General features: G+C 42.6%; 1 protein-coding gene across 1 annotated transcript in view; it reads left to right on the top strand.

The window, feature by feature from the left end:
• LOC311117824 (zinc finger and BTB domain-containing protein 47-like) overlaps nt 1-22729 on the top strand; it is a 75188-nt gene that overhangs the window by 15963 nt on the left and 36496 nt on the right. Inside the window, 2 exon segments of the mRNA XM_084192732.1 lie at nt 831-946; nt 2083-2227. Of these exon segments, the coding sequence (XP_084048858.1) occupies nt 831-946; nt 2083-2227 (261 nt within the window).

Raw genomic sequence — 22729 nt, 5'->3', positions numbered from 1 at the left:
GGGTGGATGGCGACTGAGGGGTGGATGGAGACTGAGGGGTGGATGGAGACTGAGGGGTGGATGGGTCTGGGTGGATGGAGACTGAGGGGTGGATGGAGACTGAGGGGTGGATGGGTCTGGGTGGATGGAGACTGAGGGGTGGATGGCGACTGAGGGGTGGATGGAGACTGAGGGGTGGATGGGTCTGGGTGGATGGAGACTGAGGGGTGGATGGAGACTGAGGGGTGGATGGCGACTGAGGGGTGGATGGAGACTGAGGGGTGGATGGAGACTGAGGGGTGGATGGGTCTGGGTGGATGGAGACTGAGGGGTGGATGGAGACTGAGGGGTGGATGGCGACTGAGGGGTGGATGGAGACTGAGGGGTGGATGGGTCTGGGTGGATGGAGACTGAGGGGTGGATGGGGACTGAGGGGTGGATGGGGACTGAGGGGTGGATGGGTCTGGGTGGATGGAGACTGAGGGGTGGATGGGTCTGGGTGTCTAGCCATTTGATTAGCTGTTCAGGAGTCTTGGGGTTAGAAGCTGTTAAGGGTAGAAGCTGTTCTCACCGGTACCGCTTGCCGTGCGGTAGCAGAGAGAACAGTCTATGACTAGGGTGGCTGGAGTCTTTGACCATTTTTAGGGCCTTCCTCTGACACCGCCTGGTATAGAGGTCCTGGATGGCAGGAAGCTTGGCCCCAGTGATGTACTGGGCCGTACGCACTACCCTCTGTAGTGCCTTGCTGTCGGAGGCCAAGCAGTTGCCATACCAGGCGGTGATGCAGCCAATCAGGATGATAGTGATAGTTCTCTCTGACTGACTGACTGTCTGTCTGTTTGTCTGTCTAGCCCACACCAAGGACATGCCGTTCACCTGTGAGACGTGTGGGAAGTCATTCAAGCGCGGCATGTCCCTAAAGGTTCACTCTCTACAACACTCTGGAGAGAAGCCCTTCAAGTGTGAGGTTGGAAAGCCCTTCTCAAATCACCTTTACCCATCACCATACATTACACTACAGTACCATCACCACACTGTACACTACAGTACCATCACCACACTGTACACTACAGTACCATCACCACACTGTACACTACAGTACCATCACCACACTGCACCCATCACCACACTGTACACTACAGTACCATCACCACACTGTACACTACAGTACCATCACCACACTGTACACTACAGTACCATCACCACACTGTACACTACAGTACCATCACTACACTGTACACTACAGTACCATCACCACACTGTACACTACAGTACCATCACCACACTGTACACTACAGTACCATCACCACACTGTACACTACAGTACCATCACTACACTGTACACTACAGTACCATCACCACACTGTACACTAGAGTACCATCACCACACTGTACACTACAGTACCATCATCACACTGTACACTACAGTACCATCACCACACTGTACACTACAGTACCATCACCACACTGTACACTACAGTACCATCACCACACTGTACACTACAGTACCATCACCACACTGTACACTAGAGTACCATCACCACACTGTACACTAGAGTACCATCACCACACTGTACACTACAGTACCATCACCACACTGTACACTACAGCACCATCACCACACTGTACACTACAGCACCATCACTACACTGTACACTACAGTACCATCACCACACTGTACACTACAGTACCATCACCACACTGTACACTACAGTACCATCACCACACTGTACACTACAGTACCATCACCACACTGTACACTACAGTACCATCACCACACTGTACACTAGAGTACCATCACCACACTGTACACTACAGTACCATCACCACACTGTACACTACAGTACCATCACCACACTGTACACTACAGTACCATCACCACACTGTACACTACAGTACCATCACTACACTGTACACTACAGTACCATCACCACACTGTACACTACAGTACCATCACTACACTGTACACTACAGTACCATCACCACACTGTACACTACAGTACCATCACTACACTGTACACTACAGTACCATCACTACACTGTACACTACAGTACTTACATTGAAACCAAATAATAGTGATAAATTGTGTGTGTGTATTCCAGAACTGTAATGAGCGGTTCCAGTATAAATATCAGCTGCGATCCCACATGTCCATCCACATCGGACACAAGCAGTTCATGTGCCAGTGGTGTGGCAAAGACTTCAACATGAAGCAGTACTTTGATGAACACATGAAGACACACACTGGTATGTATTCACACACACATTTACATTTTAGTCATTTAGCAGACGCTCTTATCCAGAGAGACTTACAGTTAGTGAGTCATTTAGCAGACGCTCTTATCCAGAGAGATTTACAGGTAGTGCATTCATCTTAAGATAGCTACAGTGAGGGAAAAAAGTATTTGATCCCCTGCTGATTTTGTACGTTTGCCCACTGACAAAGAAATGAGCAGTCTATAATTTTAATGGTAGGTTTATTTGAACAGTGAGAGACAGAATAACAACAAAAGAATCCAGAAAAACGCATGTCAAAAATGTTATAAATTGATTTGCATTTTAATGAGGGAAATAAGTATTTGACCATGCTCGGAGTACACGTCCTGGTAATCCGTCTGGCCCTGCGGCCTTGTGAATGATGACCTGCTTAAAAGTCTTACTCGCATCGGCTACGGAGAGCGTGAACACATAGTCATCCGGAACAGCTGGTGTTCTCATGCATGCTTCAGTGTTGTTTGCCTCGAAGTGAGCATAGAAATGGTTTAGCTCGTCTGGAAGTCTTGTGTCACTGGGCAGCTTGCGGCTGTGCTTCCCTTTGTAGTCTGTAATAGTTTTCAAGCCCTGCCACATCCGACGAGCGTCAGAGCCGGTGTAGTACGATTCAATCTTAGTCCTGTATTGACTCTTTGCCTGTTTGATGGTTCGTCGGAGGGCATAGCGGGATTTCTTATAAGCGTCCGGGTTAGATTCCCGCTCCTTGAAAGCGGCAGCTCTACCCTTTAGCTCAGTGCAGATGTTTCCTGTAATCCATGGCTTCTGGTTGGGGTATGTACGTATGGTCACTGTGGGGACGACATCATCGATGCACTTATTGATGAAGCCAGTGACTGATGTGGTGTACTCCTCAATGCTATCTGAAAAATCCCGGAACATGTTCCAGTCTGTGCTAGCAAAACAGTCATGTAGGCAGTGCTGGAAAATGATGGTGGCCACACAAAATATTGACACTTTGGGCCAAATTTGGACATTTTCACTAAGGTGTGTACTCACTTTTGTTGCCAGCAGTTTAGACATTAATGGCTGTGTGTTGAGTTATTTTGAGGGGACAAATGTACACTGTTATACAAGCTGTACACTCACTACTTTACATTGTAGCAAAGTGTCATTTCTTCAGTGTTGTCACATTAAAATATATACTCAAATATTTACAAAAATGTGAGGGGTGTACTCACTTTTGTGAGATACTGTAGATATACAGTGAGGGGAAAAAAGTATTTGATCCCCTGCTGATTTTGTACGTTTGCCAACTGACAAAGACATGATCAGTCTATAATTTTAATGGTAGGTTTATTTGAACAGTGAGAGACAGAATAAAAACAACAAAATCCAGAAAAACGCATGTCAAAAATGTTATGAATTGATTTGCATTTTAATGAGGGAAATAAGTATTTGACCCCTCTGCGAAACATGACTTAGTACTTGGTGGCAAAACCCTTGTTGGCAATCAGATGTCAGACGTTTCTTGTAGTTGGCCACCAGGTTTGCACACATCTCAGGAGGGATTTTGTCCCACTCCTCTTTGCAGATCTTCTCCAAGTTATTAAGGTTTCGAGGCTGATGTTTGGCAACTCGAACTTTCAGCTCCCTCAGATTTTCTATGGGATTAAGGTCTGGACACTGGCTAGGCCACTCCAGGACCTTAATGTGCTTCTTCTTGAGCCACTCCTTTGTTGCCTTGGCCGTGTGTTTTGGGTCACTGTCATGCTGGAAAATCCACGACCCATTTTCAATGCCCTGGCTGAGGGAAGGAGGTTCTCACCCAAGATTTGACGGTACATGGCCCCGTCCATCGTCCCTTTGATGCGGTGAAGTTGTCCTGTCCCCTTAGCAGAAAAACACCCCCAAAGCATAATGTTTCCACCTCCATGTTTGACGGTGGGGATGGGTGTTCTTGGGGACATAGGCAGCATTCCTCCTCCTCCAAACACGGCGAGTTGAGTTGATGCCAAAGAGCTTGATTTTGGTCTAATCTGACCACAACACTTTCACCCAGTTCTCCTCTGAATCATTCAGATGTTCATTGGCAAACTTCAGATGGCCCTGTATATGTGCTTTCTTGAGCAGGGGGACCTTGTGGGCGCTGCAGGATTTCAGTCCTTCACGGCGTAGTGTGTTACCAATTGTTTTCTTGGTGACTATGGTCCCAGCTGCCTTGAGATCACTGACAAGATCCTCCCGTTATTTCATAGTTTTGATGTCTTCACTATTATTCTACAATGTAGAAAATTGTAAAAATAACGTAAAACCCTTGAATGAGTCCAAACTTTTGAATGGTCTGTATATACACACTGGTCTCTATGAAGACACGAGGACACACTGGTCTCTATGAAGACGCATGAGGACACACTGGTCTCTATGAAGACACATGAAGACACACTGGTCTCTATGAAGACACATGAGGACACACTGGTCTCTATGAAGACACATGAAGACACACTGGTCTCTATGAAGACACATGAAGACACACTGGTCTCTATGAAGACACATGAAGACACACTGGTCTCTATGAAGACACATGAGGACACACTGGTCTCTATGAAGACACATGAAGACACACTGGTCTCTATGAAGACACATGAAGACACACTGGTCTCTATGAAGACACATGAAGACACACTGGTCTCTATGAAGACACATGAGGACACACTGGTCTCTATGAAGACACATGAGGACACACTGGTCTCTATGAAGACACATGAAGACACACTGGTCTCTATGAAGACACATGAGGACACACTGGTCTCTATGAAGACACATGAAGACACACTGGTCTCTATGAAGACACATGAGGACACACTGGTCTCTATGAAGACACATGAGGACACACTGGTCTCTATGAAGACACATGAAGACACACTGGTCTCTATGAAGACGCATGAGGACACACTGGTCTCTATGAAGACACATGAGGACACACTGGTCTCTATGAAGACACATGAAGACACACTGGTCTCTATGAAGACACATGAAGACACACTGGTCTCTATGAAGACACATGAGGACACACTGGTCTCTATGAAGACACATGAAGACACACTGGTCTCTATGAAGACACATGAGGACACACTTGTCTCTATGAAGACACATGAGGACACACTGGTCTCTATGAAGACACATGAAGACACACTGGTCTCTATGAAGACGCATGAGGACACACTGGTCTCTATGAAGACACATGAGGACACACTGGTCTCTATGAAGACACATGAGGACACACTGGTCTCTATGAAGACACATGAAGACACACTGGTCTCTATGAAGACACATGAGGACACACTGGTCTCTATGAAGACACATGAGGACACACTGGCCTCAACCAGTTTGATCTAGTTCTAATAAAGCTCAACCAGTTTGATCTAGTTCTAATAAAGCTCAACCAGTTTGATCTAGTTCTAATAAAGCTCAACCAGTTTGATCTAGTTCTAATAAAGCTCAACCAGTTTGATCTAGTTCTAATAAAGCTCAACCAGTTTGATCTAGTTCTATTAAAGCTCAACCAGTTTGATCTAGTTCTATTAAAGCTCAACCAGTTTGATCTAGTTCTATTCCAGATGTATTCAAATCTGTTTCTTCCTCAGCTGAAAGGGTATCCTTTTCTAAAAGAACATTCCATTTATTCATTTAGCTCATCTTCTGTTCATCTTCTTCTTTTAAACATCTTCTGTTCATTTCCTTCTTTTAAACATCTTTAGTTCCTTACTGTGTGTATTTGTATCTATTAGGGATCCCCATTAGTTCCTGTCAAGGCAGCAGGTACTCTTCCTGGGGTTTATTATGGATCCCCATTAGTTCCTGCCAAGGCAGCAGCTACTCTTCCTGGGGTTTATTATGGATCCCCATTAGTTCCTGCCAAGGCAGCAGCTACTCTTCCTGGGGTTTATTATGGATCCCCATTAGTTCCTGCCAAGGCAGCAGCTACTCTTCCTGGGGTTTATTATGGATCCCCATTAGTTCCTGCCAAGGCAGCAGCTACTCTTCCTGTGGTTTATTATGGATCCCCATTAGTTCCTGCCAAGGCAGCAGCTACTCTTCCTGGGGTTTATTATGGATCCCCATTAGTTCCTGCCAAGGCAGCAGCTACTCTTCCTGGGGTTTATTATGGATCCCCATTAGTTCCTGCCAAGGCAGCAGCTACTCTTCCTGGGGTATATTATGGATCCCCATTAGTTCCTGCCAAGGCAGCAGCTACTCTTCCTGGGGTTTATTATGGATCCCCATTAGTTCCTGCCAAGGCAGCAGCTACTCTTCCTGGGGTTTATTATGGATCCCCATTAGTTCCTGCCAAGGCAGCAGCTACTCTTCCTGGGGTTTATTATGGATCCCCATTAGTTCCTGCCAAGGCAGCAGCTACTCTTCCTGGGGTTTATTATGGATCCCCATTAGTTCCTGCCAAGGCAGCAGCTACTCTTCCTGGGGTTTATTATGGATCCCCATTAGTTCCTGCCTAGGCAGCAGCTACTCTTCCTGGGGTTTATTATGGATCCCCATTAGTTCCTGCCAAGGCAGCAGCTACTCTTCCTGGGGTTTATTATGGATCCCCATTAGTTCCTGCCAAGGCAGCAGCTACTCTTCCTGGGGTTTATTATGGATCCCCATTAGTTCCTGCCAAGGCAGCAGCTACTCTTCCTGAGGTTTATTATGGATCCCCATTAGTTCCTGCCAAGGCAGCAGCTACTCTTCCTGGGGTTTATTATGGATCCCCATTAGTTCCTGCCAAGGCAGCAGCTACTCTTCCTGGGGTTTATTATGGATCCCCATTAGTTCCTGCCAAGGCAGCAGCTACTCTTCCTGGGGTTTATTATGGATCCCCATTAGTTCCTGCCAAGGCAGCAGCTACTCTTCCTGGGGTTTATTATGGATCCCCATTAGTTCCTGCCAAGGCAGCAGCTACTCTTCCTGGGGTTTATTATGGATCCCCATTAGTTCCTGCCAAGGCAGCAGCTACTCTTCCTGGGGTTTATTATGGATCCCCATTAGTTCCTGCCAAGGCAGCAGCTACTCTTCCTGGGGTTTATTATGGATCCCCATTAGTTCCTGCCAAGGCAGCAGCTACTGTTCCCGGGGTTTATTATGGATCCCCATTAGTTCCTGCCAAGGCAGCAGCTACTCTTCCCGGGGTTTATTATGGATCCCCATTAGTTCCTGCCAAGGCAGCAGCTACTCTTCCTGGGGTTTATTATGGATCCCCATTAGTTCCTGCCAAGGCAGCAGCTACTCTTCCTGGGGTTTATTATGGATCCCCATTAGTTCCTGCCAAGGCAGCAGCTACTCTTCCTGGGGTTTATTATGGATCCCCATTAGTTCCTGCCAAGGCAGCAGCTACTCTTCCTGGGGTTTATTATGGATCCCCATTAGTTCCTGCCAAGGCAGCAGCTACTCTTCCTGGGGTTTATTATGGATCCCCATTAGTTCCTGCCAAGGCAGCAGCTACTCTTCCTGGGGTTTATTATGGATCCCCATTAGTTCCTGCTCTGCTATTCTACAACATACTGTATCTACAATACAAAATCCATATGTACGTGTGGGTAGAGTGCATGTGTTAGCGTGTGTGTGTGTGTGTGTGTGCAGTTCTATATCTAGAGGACTCCTAATAAGTATAAAACACTAGAACACTAGAACATAACACTACTACACTAGAACACTATAACACTAGTACACTACTACACTATAACTCTATAACATAACACTACACCATAACACTATAACACTACACCGTAACACTACACCATAACACTACACCATAACACTATAACACTACACCATAACACTATAACACTACACCGTAACACTATAACACTATAACACTATAACGTAACACTATAACACTACACCATAACACTATAACACTACACCGTAACACTATAACACTACACCGTAACACTATAACACTATAACACTATAACGTAACACTATAATACTACACCATCACACTATAACACTACACTATAACACTATAACACTGTAACGTAACACTATAACACTACACCATAACACTATAACACTACACCATAACACTATAACACTACACCGTAACACTATAACACTATAACACTATAACGTAACACTATAACACTACACCATAACACTATAATACTACACCATCACACTATAACACTACACTATAACACTATAACACTGTAACGTAACACTATAACACTACACCATAACACTATAACACTACACCATAACACTATAACACTTCATCATATCACTATAACACTACACCATAACACTATAACACTACACCATAACACTATAACACTACACCGTAACACTATAACACTATAACACTATAACGTAACACTATAACACTACACCATAACACTATAATACTACACCATCACACTATAACACTACACCATAACACTATAACACTACACCATAACACTATAACACTACACCATAACACTATAACACTACACCGTAACACTGTAACACTATAACACTACACTGTAACACTGTAACACTATAACGTAACACTACACCATAACACTATAACACTCTAACACTACACCATAACACTATAACACTATAACACTACACCATCACACTGTAACACTACACCGTAACACTTTAACACTATAACACTTCATCATATCACTATAACACTACACCATAACACTATAACACTACACTATAACACTACACCATAACACTACACCATAACACTGTAACACTACATCATAACATAACACTGTAACACTATAACACTACATTTACATTTACATTTTAGTCATTTAGCAGACGCTCTTATCCAGAGCGACTTACAGGAGCAAGTAGGGTTAAGTGCCTTGCTCAAGGGCATATTTACGTCATTTAGCAGACGCTCTTATCCAGAGCGACTCACAAATTGGTGCATTCACCCTATATCCAGTGGGATAACCACTTTACAATTTTGGGGGGGGGGGGTAGAAGGATGACTTTATCCTATCCCAGGTATTCCTTAAAGAGGTGGGGTTTCAAATGTCTCCGGAAGGTGGTGAGTGACTCCGCTGTCCTGGCGTCGTGAGGGAGCTTGTTCCACCATTGGGGTGCCAGAGCAGCGAACAGTTTTGACTGGGCTGAGCGGGAACTATGCTTCCGCAGAGGAAGGGGAGCCAGCAGGCCAGAGGTGGATGAACGCAATGCCCTCGTTTGGGTGTAGGGACTGATCAGAGCCCGAAGGTACAGAGGTGCCGTTCCCCTCACTGCTCCATAGGCAAGCACCATGGTCTTGTAACGGATGCGAGCTTCAACTGGAAGCCAGTGGAGTGTGCGGAGGAGGGGGGTGACGTGAGAGAACTTGGGAAGGTTGAACACCAGACGGGCTGCGGCATTCTGGATGAGTTGTAGGGGTTTAATGGCACAGGCAGGGAGGCCAGCCAACAGCGAGTTGCAGTAATCCAGACGGGAGATGACAAGTGCCTGGATTAGGACCTGTGCCGCTTCCTGTGTAAGGCAGGGTCGTACTCTCCGAATGTTGTAGAGCATGAACCTGCAGGAGCGGGTCACCGCCTTGATGTTAGCGGAGAACGACAGGGTGTTGTCCAGGGTCACGCCAAGGCTCTTCGCACTCTGGGAGGAGGACACAACGGAGTTGTCAACCGTGATGGCGAGATCATGGAACGGGCAGTCCTTCCCCGGGAGGAAGAGCAGCTCCGTCTTGCCAGGGTTCAGCTTGAGGTGGTGATCCGTCATCCATACTGATATGTCTGCCAGACATGCAGAGATGCGATTCGCCACCTGGTTATCAGAAGGGGGAAAGGAGAAGATTAGTTGTGTATCGTCAGCGTAGCAATGATAGGAGAGGCCATGTGAGGATATGACAGAGCCAAGTGACTTGGTGTATAGGGAGAAAAGGAGAGGGCCTAGAACTGAGCCCTGGGGGACACCAGTGGTGAGAGCACGTGGTGCGGAGACAGCTTCTCGCCACGCCACTTGGTAGGAGCGACCGGTCAGGTAGGACGCAATCCAGGAGTGAGCCGCGCCGGAGATGCCCAGCTCGGAGAGGGTGGAGAGGAGGATCTGATGGTTCACAGTATCAAAGGCAGCAGACAGGTCTAGAAGGACAAGAGCAGAGGAGAGAGAGTTAGCTTTAGCAGTGCGGAGAGCCTCCGTGACACAGAGAAGAGCAGTCTCAGTTGAATGACCAGTCCTGAAACCTGACTGGTTTGGATCAAGAAGGTCATTCTGAGAGAGATAGCAAGAGAGTTGGCTAAAGACGGCACGCTCAATAGTTTTGGAAAGAAAAGAAAGAAGGGATACTGGTCTGTAGTTGTTGACATCAGTGGGATCGAGTGTTGGTTTTTTGAGAAGGGGAGCAACTCTCGCTCTCTTGAAGACGGAAGGGACATGGCCAGCGGTCAAGGATGAGTTGATCAGCGAGGTGAGGTAGGGGAGAAGGTCACCGGAGATGGTCTGGAGAAGAGAGGAGGGGATGGGGTCAAGCGGGCAGGTTGTTGGGCGGCCTGCAGTCACAAGTCGCAGGATTTTATCTGGAGAGAGAGGGGAGAAAGAAGTCAAAGCATAGGGTAGGGCAGTGTGAGTAGGACCAGCAGTGTCATTAGACTTAACAAACGAGGATCGGATGTCGTCAACCTTCTTTTCAAAGTGGTTGACGAAGTCATCCACAGAGAGAGAGGAGGGGGGGGGGGGGAAATGTGGCAAAGAGCTTCCTAGGGTTAGAGGCAGATGCTTGGAATTTAGAGTGGTAGAAAGTGGCCTTAGCAGCAGAAACAGATGAAGAAAATGTAGAGAGGAGGGAGTGAAAAGATGCCAGGTCGGCAGGGAGTTTAGTTTTCTTCCATTTCCGCTCCGCTGCCCGGAGCTCTGTTCTGTGAGCTCGCAATGAGTCATCAAGCCACGGAGCTGGAGGGGAGGACCGAGCCGGCCGGGAGGATAGGGGACACAGAGAGTCAAAGGATGCAGAAAGGGAGGAGAGGAGGGTTGAGGAGGCAGAATCAGGAGATTGGAGGGAGAAGGATTGAGCAGAGGGAAGAGATGATAGGATGGAAGAGGAGAGAGTAGTGGGAGAGAGAGAGCGAAGGTTGCGGCGGCGCATTACCATCTGTGTAGGGGCAGAGTGAGTAGTGTTGGAGGAGAGCGAGAGAGAAAAGGAAACAAAGTAGTGGTCGGAGACATGGAGGGGAGTTGCAGTGAGATTAGTAGAAGAGCAGCATCTAGTAAAGATGAGGTCAAGCGTATTGCCTGCCTTGTGAGTAGGGGGGGACGGTGAGAGGGTGAGGTCAAAAGAGGAGAGGAGTGGAAAGAAGGAGGCAGAGAGAAATGAGTCAAATGTGGACATAGGGAGGTTGAAATCCCCCAAAACTTTGAGGGGTGAGCCATCCTCAGGAAAGGAACTTATCAAGGCGTCAAGCTCATTGATGAACTCTCCAAGGGAACCTGGAGGGCGATAGATGACAAGGATATTAAGCTTAAATGGGCTAGTGACTGTGACAGCATGGAATTCAAATGAGGAGATAGACAGGTGGGTTAGGGGAAAAATTGAGAATGTCCACTTGGGAGAGATGAGGATTCCTGTGCCACCACCCCTCTGACCAGATGCTCTCGGGGTATGCGGGAACACATGGTCAGACGAGGAGAGAGCAGTAGGAGTAGCAGTGTTTTCAGTGGTAATCCATGTTTCCGTCAGCGCCAGGAAGTCGAGGGACTGGAGGTTAGCATAGGCTGGGATGAAGTCAGCTTTGTTGGCAGCAGAACGGCAGTTCCAGAGGCTGCCTGAGACCTGGAACTCCAGGTGTGGGGTGCGTGCAGGGACCACCAGGTTAGAGAGGCAGCAGCCACGCGGTGTGAGGCGTTTGTGTAGCCTGTGCAGAGAGGAGAGAACAGGGATAGGCAGAGGCATAGTTGACAGGCTGTAGCAAATGGCTACAATAATGCAGAGGAGATCGGAATGAAATGAACTAAACATCTGGGAGAGGAGAGAGCAGGGCCTCCCTCACCAAAACTTCCACCTCAGAAACTATAATTGTTTCACTGAACCACCCGAGCAAAAACTCTCCCAACTTCCACCTTTAGAAATCAGAATTGTTGTGAACCACAGCGGTTCAATGTTTAAAGGAATAGACTCAACCCACTTTATTCAGCTAGCTAACTATGACACCATTGCTAACTAGCGTGCTAGCATCCAATAACACGCAGTTTAGCACCAACACTTGGTCACAACAAACCACCAATAGTGTTTTAACACACTAAGCAGATAATTCGTGTCCGTGTCTAGTTCCTTTCATAACGCAGCAATAATTAAACGTTGGCTAGCTAGCACAAATATATTGTATTTAGCTGCCACAGTACAGCACACAATGGCTACTGTGTTGACTCTGTTCGAAAAACGGCTAGCTAGCTAGCTTCGTGCTACACCCGGCACCGCCGAAAACAATGCCAACCTACAGTAACTACCCACGACAGCCCACGATGCCTAACTATGACACCATAGCTAACTAACATGCTAGCATCCAATAACACACAGTTTAGCACCAATACTTGGTTACAACAAACTACCAATAGTGTGTTAACACACTAAACAGATCATTCGTGTCCGTGTCTAGTTCCTTTCATAACGCAGCAATAATTAAACGTTGGCTAGCTAGCACAAGTATATTGTATTTAGCTACTACAGTACAGTTAGCTGGTCGTGTTGGCTAGCTAGCAATGGCTACTGTGTTGTGTTACACCATAACACTACACCATAACACTACACCGTAACGCTACAACACTACACCGTAACACTACACCATAACACTACACCATAACAATATAACACTACACCATAACACTATAACACTACACCATAACAATACAACACTAAACCATAACAATATAACACTACACCATAACAATACACCGTAACACTATAACACTATAACACTGTAACGTAACACTATAACACTGTAACACTACACCATCACACTATAACACTACACCATAACACTATAACACTACACCGTAACACTGTAACACTACACCATAACACTATAACACTACACCATCACACTATAACACTACACCATCACACTATAACACTACACCATCACACTATAACACTATAACACTACACCGTAACACTATAACACTACACCATCACACTATAACACTACACCATCACACTATAACACTACACCATCACACTATAACACTACACCATAACACTATAACACTACACCATCACACTATAACACTACACCATCACACTATAACACTATAACACTACACCATAACACTATAACACTACACGTAACACTGTAACACTACACTGTAACACTGTAACACTATAACGTAACACTACACCATAACACTATAACACTCTAACACTACACCATAACACTATAACACTATAACACTACACCATAACACTATAACACTACACCGTAACACTGTAACACTATAACACTACTCTGTAACACTGTAACACTATAACGTAACACTACACCATAACACTATAACACTACACCATAACAATATAACACTAAACCATAACACTATAACACTACACCATAACAATATAACACTACACCATAACACTATAACACTACACCATAACAATATAACACTACACCATAACACTATAACACTACACCATAACACTATAACACTAAACCATAACACTATAACACTACACCATAACAATATAACACTAAACCATAACACTATAACACTACACCATAACAATATAACACTACACCATAACACTATAACACTACACCATAACAATATAACACTACACCATAACACTATAACACTACACCATAACACTATAACACTACACCATAACACTATAACACTACACCATCACACTATAACACTACACCATCACACTATAACACTACACCATCACACTATAACACTATAACACTACACCGTAACACCATAACACTACACCATAACACTATAACACTACACCATCACACTATAACACTACACCATCACACTATAACACTACACCATCACACTATAACACTACACCATAATACTATAACACTATAACACTATAACACTACACCGTAACACTGTAACACTATAACACTATAACACTACACTATAACACTACACCATAACACTACACCATCACACTATAACACTACACCATAACACTGTAACATAACACTACACTATAACACTATAACACTACACCATAACACTATAACACTATAACACTGTAACATAACACTACACTATAACACTACACCATAACACTACACCATAACACTGTAACATAACACTACACTATAACACTATAACACTACACCATAACACTATAACACTATAACACTGTAACATAACACTACACTATAACACTCAGGGGCGGCCTGTTCAATAGGGCGATATGGGCGACGCACTGCCAAACGGGAAAAGGATACTTGGTTACAACAAACTACCAATAGTGTGTTAACACACTAAACAGATCATTCGTGTCCGTGTCTAGTTCCTTTCATAACGCAGCAATAATTAAACGTTGGCTAGCTAGCACAAGTATATTGTATTTAGCTACTACAGTACAGTTAGCTGGTCGTGTTGGCTAGCTAGCAATGGCTACTGTGTTGTGTTACACCATAACACTACACCATAACACTACACCGTAACGCTACAACACTACACCGTAACACTACACCATAACACTACACCATAACAATATAACACTACACCATAACACTATAACACTACACCATAACAATACAACACTAAACCATAACAATATAACACTACACCATAACAATACACCGTAACACTATAACACTATAACACTGTAACGTAACACTATAACACTGTAACACTACACCATCACACTATAACACTACACCATAACACTATAACACTACACCGTAACACTGTAACACTACACCATAACACTATAACACTACACCATCACACTATAACACTACACCATCACACTATAACACTACACCATCACACTATAACACTATAACACTACACCGTAACACTATAACACTACACCATCACACTATAACACTACACCATCACACTATACCACTACACCATCACACTATAACACTACACCATAACACTATAACACTACACCATCACACTATAACACTACACCATCACACTATAACACTATAACACTACACCATAACACTATAACACTACACGTAACACTGTAACACTACACCGTAACACTATAACACTATAACATAACACTGTAACACTATAACACTACACCGTAACACTATAACACTACACTGTAACACTGTAACACTATAACGTAACACTACACCATAAAACTATAACACTCTAACACTACACCATAACACTATAACACTATAACACTACACCATAACACTATAACACTACACCGTAACACTGTAACACTATAACACTACTCTGTAACACTGTAACACTATAACGTAACACTACACCATAACACTATAACACTACACCATAACAATATAACACTAAACCATAACACTATAACACTACACCATAACAATATAACACTACACCATAACACTATAACACTACACCATAACAATATAACACTACACCATAACACTATAACACTACACCATAACACTATAACACTAAACCATAACACTATAACACTACACCATAACAATATAACACTAAACCATAACACTATAACACTACACCATAACAATATAACACTACACCATAACACTATAACACTACACCATAACAATATAACACTACACCATAACACTATAACACTACACCATAACACTATAACACTACACCATAACACTATAACACTACACCATCACACTATAACACTACACCATCACACTATAACACTACACCATCACACTATAACACTACACCATCACACTATAACACTATAACACTACACCGTAACACCATAACACTACACCATAACACTATAACACTACACCATCACACTATAACACTACACCATCACACTATAACACTACACCATCACACTATAACACTACACCATAATACTATAACACTATAACACTATAACACTACACCGTAACACTGTAACACTATAACACTATAACACTACACTATAACACTACACCATAACACTACACCATCACACTATAACACTACACCATAACACTGTAACATAACACTACACTATAACACTATAACACTACACCATAACACTATAACACTATAACACTGTAACATAACACTACACTATAACACTACACCATAACACTACACCATAACACTGTAACATAACACTACACTATAACACTATAACACTACACCATAACACTATAACACTATAACACTGTAACATAACACTACACTATAACACTCAGGGGCGGCCTGTTCAATAGGGCGATATGGGCGACGCACTGCCAAACGGGAAAAGGAAGGGATTTTTTTTCTAATCAATTATATCACGGCAACAGTAGTTATCAGTGTTGTAATCTATACGTCTGATCTGCCACAGTGCCACACTGCCACTAAATGTCGAATCAGGCTAAAGTCGTGCTTCAAATGGCTCCCCCCCCTTTTGGGGCGATTTCAGTCAGGTTGAAAATCGCCCAGAAGTCTGTCATAGACTCCCATGTAAAATCTATTTTTTTCAAATTTCAGAGCCTTCAATACAATCTCAATGGGTGTCTGTGGGCTTGCACTTACGCGCTTTCGTCATACGTTACGTAACCATGAACGTAACTGAGAAAAGAGCGGATTGTTTGAAAGAAGTTCCTTTTTGTCGGCGAACAAATGAAGATAAATTGGCAACGAAACAATTAGGACCTCCCAGACCAAATTTAATAATTCAACAGGTTTCTACTAAAGGCGGAAAGTCCTACACCCGAGGATTTTCCAAAAATTGGTACGAACGAAAAAAGACATTGCCACTCACTCAACTGGATGAGGGATACAGGCTAGCTGTCCGCCGCCACAACGATGAGGTTAGTGTTGATAATCACAAGTTTACTGGAGAACTGAGACCAAGTAGAGACTTTGGACAGGGTGGATATGGTATAATAAAGGCAGTTTATTCAAAGGTAAAGATATCTGGAATCGCGTTCACGGACCCGTTCGTCAAACTCTTAGGGAGCTATAAATTAAGCCCCATTACTTACCATATCAGATAAGAGAAATTGCTGCAGCTACATATATTTTACATCCTGGCCCTACATAGTTCACTATTTGCATCACTTACCAAAATATTACATGTGGTCATATATGCTTGGAAAGTGGAGATGCCATAGAACGTCAAAAAAGTAAACATTGCTGGAGACACATTGCCGTTTTGGAGAAGACATCGCGTTTGCTAGCGAAGAGATTTGTTGTGGCAAATGAACTTGGGCTGGGAATTGCCAGGAACCTCACGATAAGATATATGCATCAGCATTGCGAGTCTCATGATTCTATACGTATTGCGATTCGATACTGTGATTTTATTGCGCACCATATGTCTGTTGCAGAGGGATCAGAAAGCCATGAGAACGAGTTTTGATCAGTCATGGAAATAAAAGTGCTGAAAACAAATTGGCTCCCAATGTGAAAAGATTGAGAACAAGCTATGAAGGAACAATAATGGTGTTTTGGTGCAGGTACAGCCAACTAGCGCTAAAATATTGCGATATTGTCAATACAGTATATCGTAAAGTATCACTATGTAACTCGATTTCTTTCACCCCAATCCCTCAAATTAACGGTAAATAACTGAATTGTTTGCCCCACATTTAGCTAAGATGATTAGCTAGCCAGCTAAAATGTTTTATTTAGTTAGCAGTCGCATCTACAATAGTTTACTGTCAATAACATGTCTCCAAAAATGACGTGGTGTCTCCAATTGTGTTGACATTTTACAATTGCGATGCGCATCCATGAGTATCCACTTTCTGTAGCTCAGCTGGTAGAGCATGGTGCTTGTAACGCCAAGGTATTGGGTTCGATCCCCGGGACCACCCATACACAAAAATGTATGCACGCATGACTGTAAGTCGCTTTGGATAAAAGCGTCTGCTAAATGGCATATTATTATTATTATTATTATTATCTGAAGAGAGCCCCGAAACATTGTGTGCAGACATTTTATGCAATAAATGAAGTAGGTTGAATCTAGTAGTTCTGATCTTCTGATTGGTCCTGATGAGTTGGGCGAGGTCCCCTCCAGGCTACTGTCACTGTTGCATTGGCTCTGAGTCGGGTTCTCTGTCTTCAAATGTTCAGCCTAAGAGAGGGGATTTTTGTGTGTGTGTGTGTGTGTGTGTGTTTAACAGTGATGATGTGTGTGTGTGTGTGTGTGTGTGTGTGTGTTTAACAGTGATGATGTGTGTGTGTGTGTGTTTGTGTGTGTGTGTGTCCTCAGAGCAAGAACTCGTGAGTTGGAAGAACTGAGAGGCCTATGGCGTGGGTGTTGTCCTTGGCCACCTGCTGACAAGGCTGACAAGATAGGACCCTTTTGTCCATTGTTATTGGATAGGAACAGAACTTATAACCAGCTCCTGACCTAAATAGATCTTAGCACAACATTTTACTCAACATATCATATTCCATATTCACTATAACAAATATATTTACTACGACATTAGCAAGAACCGCCACATCCTCAGCCGGCTAATCCAGTGTGTGAAGTTTTGCGGAGTGTTTGAGTTAGCTTTGCGAGGCAAAGATGAAACTGAGGGCTCCACCAACCCTGGTAAGCCAACACTTTTGAGATCAGTCAATAAATGCTTCTGGTATTGACTTATATGCTGCCCCTGTCTTCATGTTGTTGCTGGACATATCTTTTTTAAAATGTGTGTAGGTCACCTAAATCATCAGAAAAATTGCCCCTCCTGAGAATTTTTTCAGGAGCCGCCACTGATAACACTACACTATAACACTACACCATAACACTGTAACACTATAACACTTCACCATAACACTATAAAACTATAACATAACACTATAACACTACACCATAACACTATAACACCACACCATAACACTATAACACTACACCATCACACTATAACACTACACCGTAACACTATAACACTACACCATAACACTGTAACACTACACCATCACACTATAACACTATAACACTACACTATAACACTACACCATAACACTACACCGTAACACTATAACACTACACCATAACACTATAACACTACACCATAACACTATAACACTACACCATAACACTATAACACTACACCATAACACTATAACACTACACCATCACACTATAACACTATAACACTACACTATAACACTACACCGTAACACTACACCATAACACTATAACACTACACCATAACACTACACCATAACACTATAACACTACACCATAACACTATAACACTACACCATAACACTATAACACTACACCATAACACTATAACACTACACCATAACACTATAACACTACACCATCACACTATAACACTATAACACTACACTATAACACTACACCGTAACACTACACCGTAACACTATAACACTACACCATAACACTATAACACTACACCATCACACTATAACACTACACCGTAACACTATAACACTACACCATAACACTATAACACTACACCATCACACTATAACACTATAACACTACACTATAACACTACACCGTAACACTACACCGTAACACTATAACACTACACCATAACACTATAACACTACACCATCACACTATAACACTACACCGTAACACTATAACACTACACCATCACACTATAACACTACACCATAACACTATAACACTACACCATAACACTACACCGTAACACTATAACACTACACCATAACACTACACCATAACACTATAACACTACACCATAACACTATAACACTACACCAAAACACTATAACACTACACCATCACACTATAACACTACACCATAACACTATAACACTACACCATAACACTATAACACTACACCATAACACTATAACACTACACCATAACACTACACCGTAACACTATAACACTACACCATAACACTACACCATAACACTATAACACTACACCATAACACTATAACACTACACCATAACACTATAACACTACACCATAACACTATAACACTACACCATAACACTATAACACTACACCATCACACTATAACACTACACCGTAACACTATAACACTACACCATAACACTATAACACTACACCATCACACTATAACACTACACCATAACACTATAACACTACACCATAACACTACACCGTAACACTATAACACTACACCATAACACTACACCATAACACTATAACACTACACCATAACACCATAACACTATAACACTACACCATAACACTATAACACTACACCATCACACTATAACACTATAACACTACACTATAACACTACACCGTAACACTACACCGTAACACTATAACACTACACCATAACACTATAACACTACACCATCACACTATAACACTACACCGTAACACTATAACACTACACCATAACACTACACCATAACACTACACCGTAACACTATAACACTACACCATAACACTACACCATAACACTATAACACTACACCATAACACTATAACACTACACCATAACACTATAACACTACACCATAACACTATAACACTACACCATCACACTATAACACTACACCGTAACACTATAACACTACACCATAACACTATAACACTACACCATCACACTATAACACTACACCATAACACTATAACACTACACCATAACACTACACCGTAACACTATAACACTACACCATAACACTACACCATAACACTATAACACTACACCATAACACTATAACACTACACCATAACACTATAACACTACACCATAACACTATAACACTACACCATCACACTATAACACTATAACACTACACTATAACACTACACCGTAACACTACACCGTAACACTATAACACTACACCATAACACTACACCATCACACTATAACACTACACCATAACACTATAACACTACACCATAACACTATAACACTACACCATAACACTATAACACTACACCATAACACTATAACACTACACCATAACACTATAACAGTACACCATCACACTATAACACTATAACACTACACTATAACACTACACCGTAACACTACACCGTAACACTATAACACTACACCGTAACACTATAACACTACACCATCACACTATAACACTATAACACTACACTATAACACTACACCATAACACTACACCGTAACACTATAACACTACACCATAACACTATAACACTACACCATCACACTATAACACTACACCGTAACACTATAACACTACACCATAACACTATAACACTACACCATCACACTATAACACTATAACACTACACTATAACACTACACCGTAACACTACACCGTAACACTATAACACTACACCATAACACTATAACACTACACCATCACACTATAACACTACACCGTAACACTATAACACTACACCATCACACTGTAACACTACACCATAACACTACACCATAACACTACACCGTAACACTATAACACTACACCGTAACACTATAACACTACACCATAACACTACACCATAACACTATAACACTACACCATAACACTATAACACTACACCATAACACTACACCATAACACTACACCGTAACACTATAACACTACACCGTAACACTATAACACTACACCATAACACTACACCATAACACTATAACACTACACCATAACACTACACCGTAACACTATAACACTACACCATAACACTACACCATAACACTATAACACTACACCATAACACTATAACACTACACCATAACACTATAACACTACACCATAACACTATAACACTACACCATAACACTATAACACTACACCATCACACTATAACACTATAACACTACACTATAACACTACACCGTAACACTACACCGTAACACTATAACACTACACCATAACACTATAACACTACACCATCACACTATAACACTACACCGTAACACTATAACACTACACCATAACACTATAACACTACACCATCACACTGTAACACTACACCGTAACACTATAACACTACACCATCACACTATAACACTATAACACTACACTATAACACTACACCGTAACACTACACCGTAACACTATAACACTACACCGTAACACTATAACACTATAACACTACACTATAACACTACACCGTAACACTACACCGTAACACTATAACACTACACCATCACACTATAACACTATAACACTACACTATAACACTACACCATCACACTATAACACTATAACACTACACTATAACACTACACCATAACACTACACCGTAACACTATAACACTACACCATAACACTACACCATAACACTATAACACTACACCATCACACTGTAACACTACACCGTAACACTACACCATAACACTGTAACGTAACACTATAACACTACACCATAACACTATAACGTAACACTATATATAACACTATAACACAAAAAATCAAATCACATTTTATTGGTCACATACACGTGTTTAGCAGATGTTATTGCGGGTATAGCTAAATGCTTGTGCTTCTAGCTCC

The sequence above is a fragment of the Coregonus lavaretus genome (genome assembly GCF_964263955.1).
Source record: "Coregonus lavaretus genome assembly, contig: HAP1_SCAFFOLD_1726, whole genome shotgun sequence".
In the NCBI taxonomy this organism is placed as follows: domain Eukaryota; kingdom Metazoa; phylum Chordata; class Actinopteri; order Salmoniformes; family Salmonidae; genus Coregonus; species Coregonus lavaretus.
The sequence above is the reverse complement of the archived record's forward strand: the minus strand, read 5'-3'. Positions and strand labels throughout refer to the sequence as shown.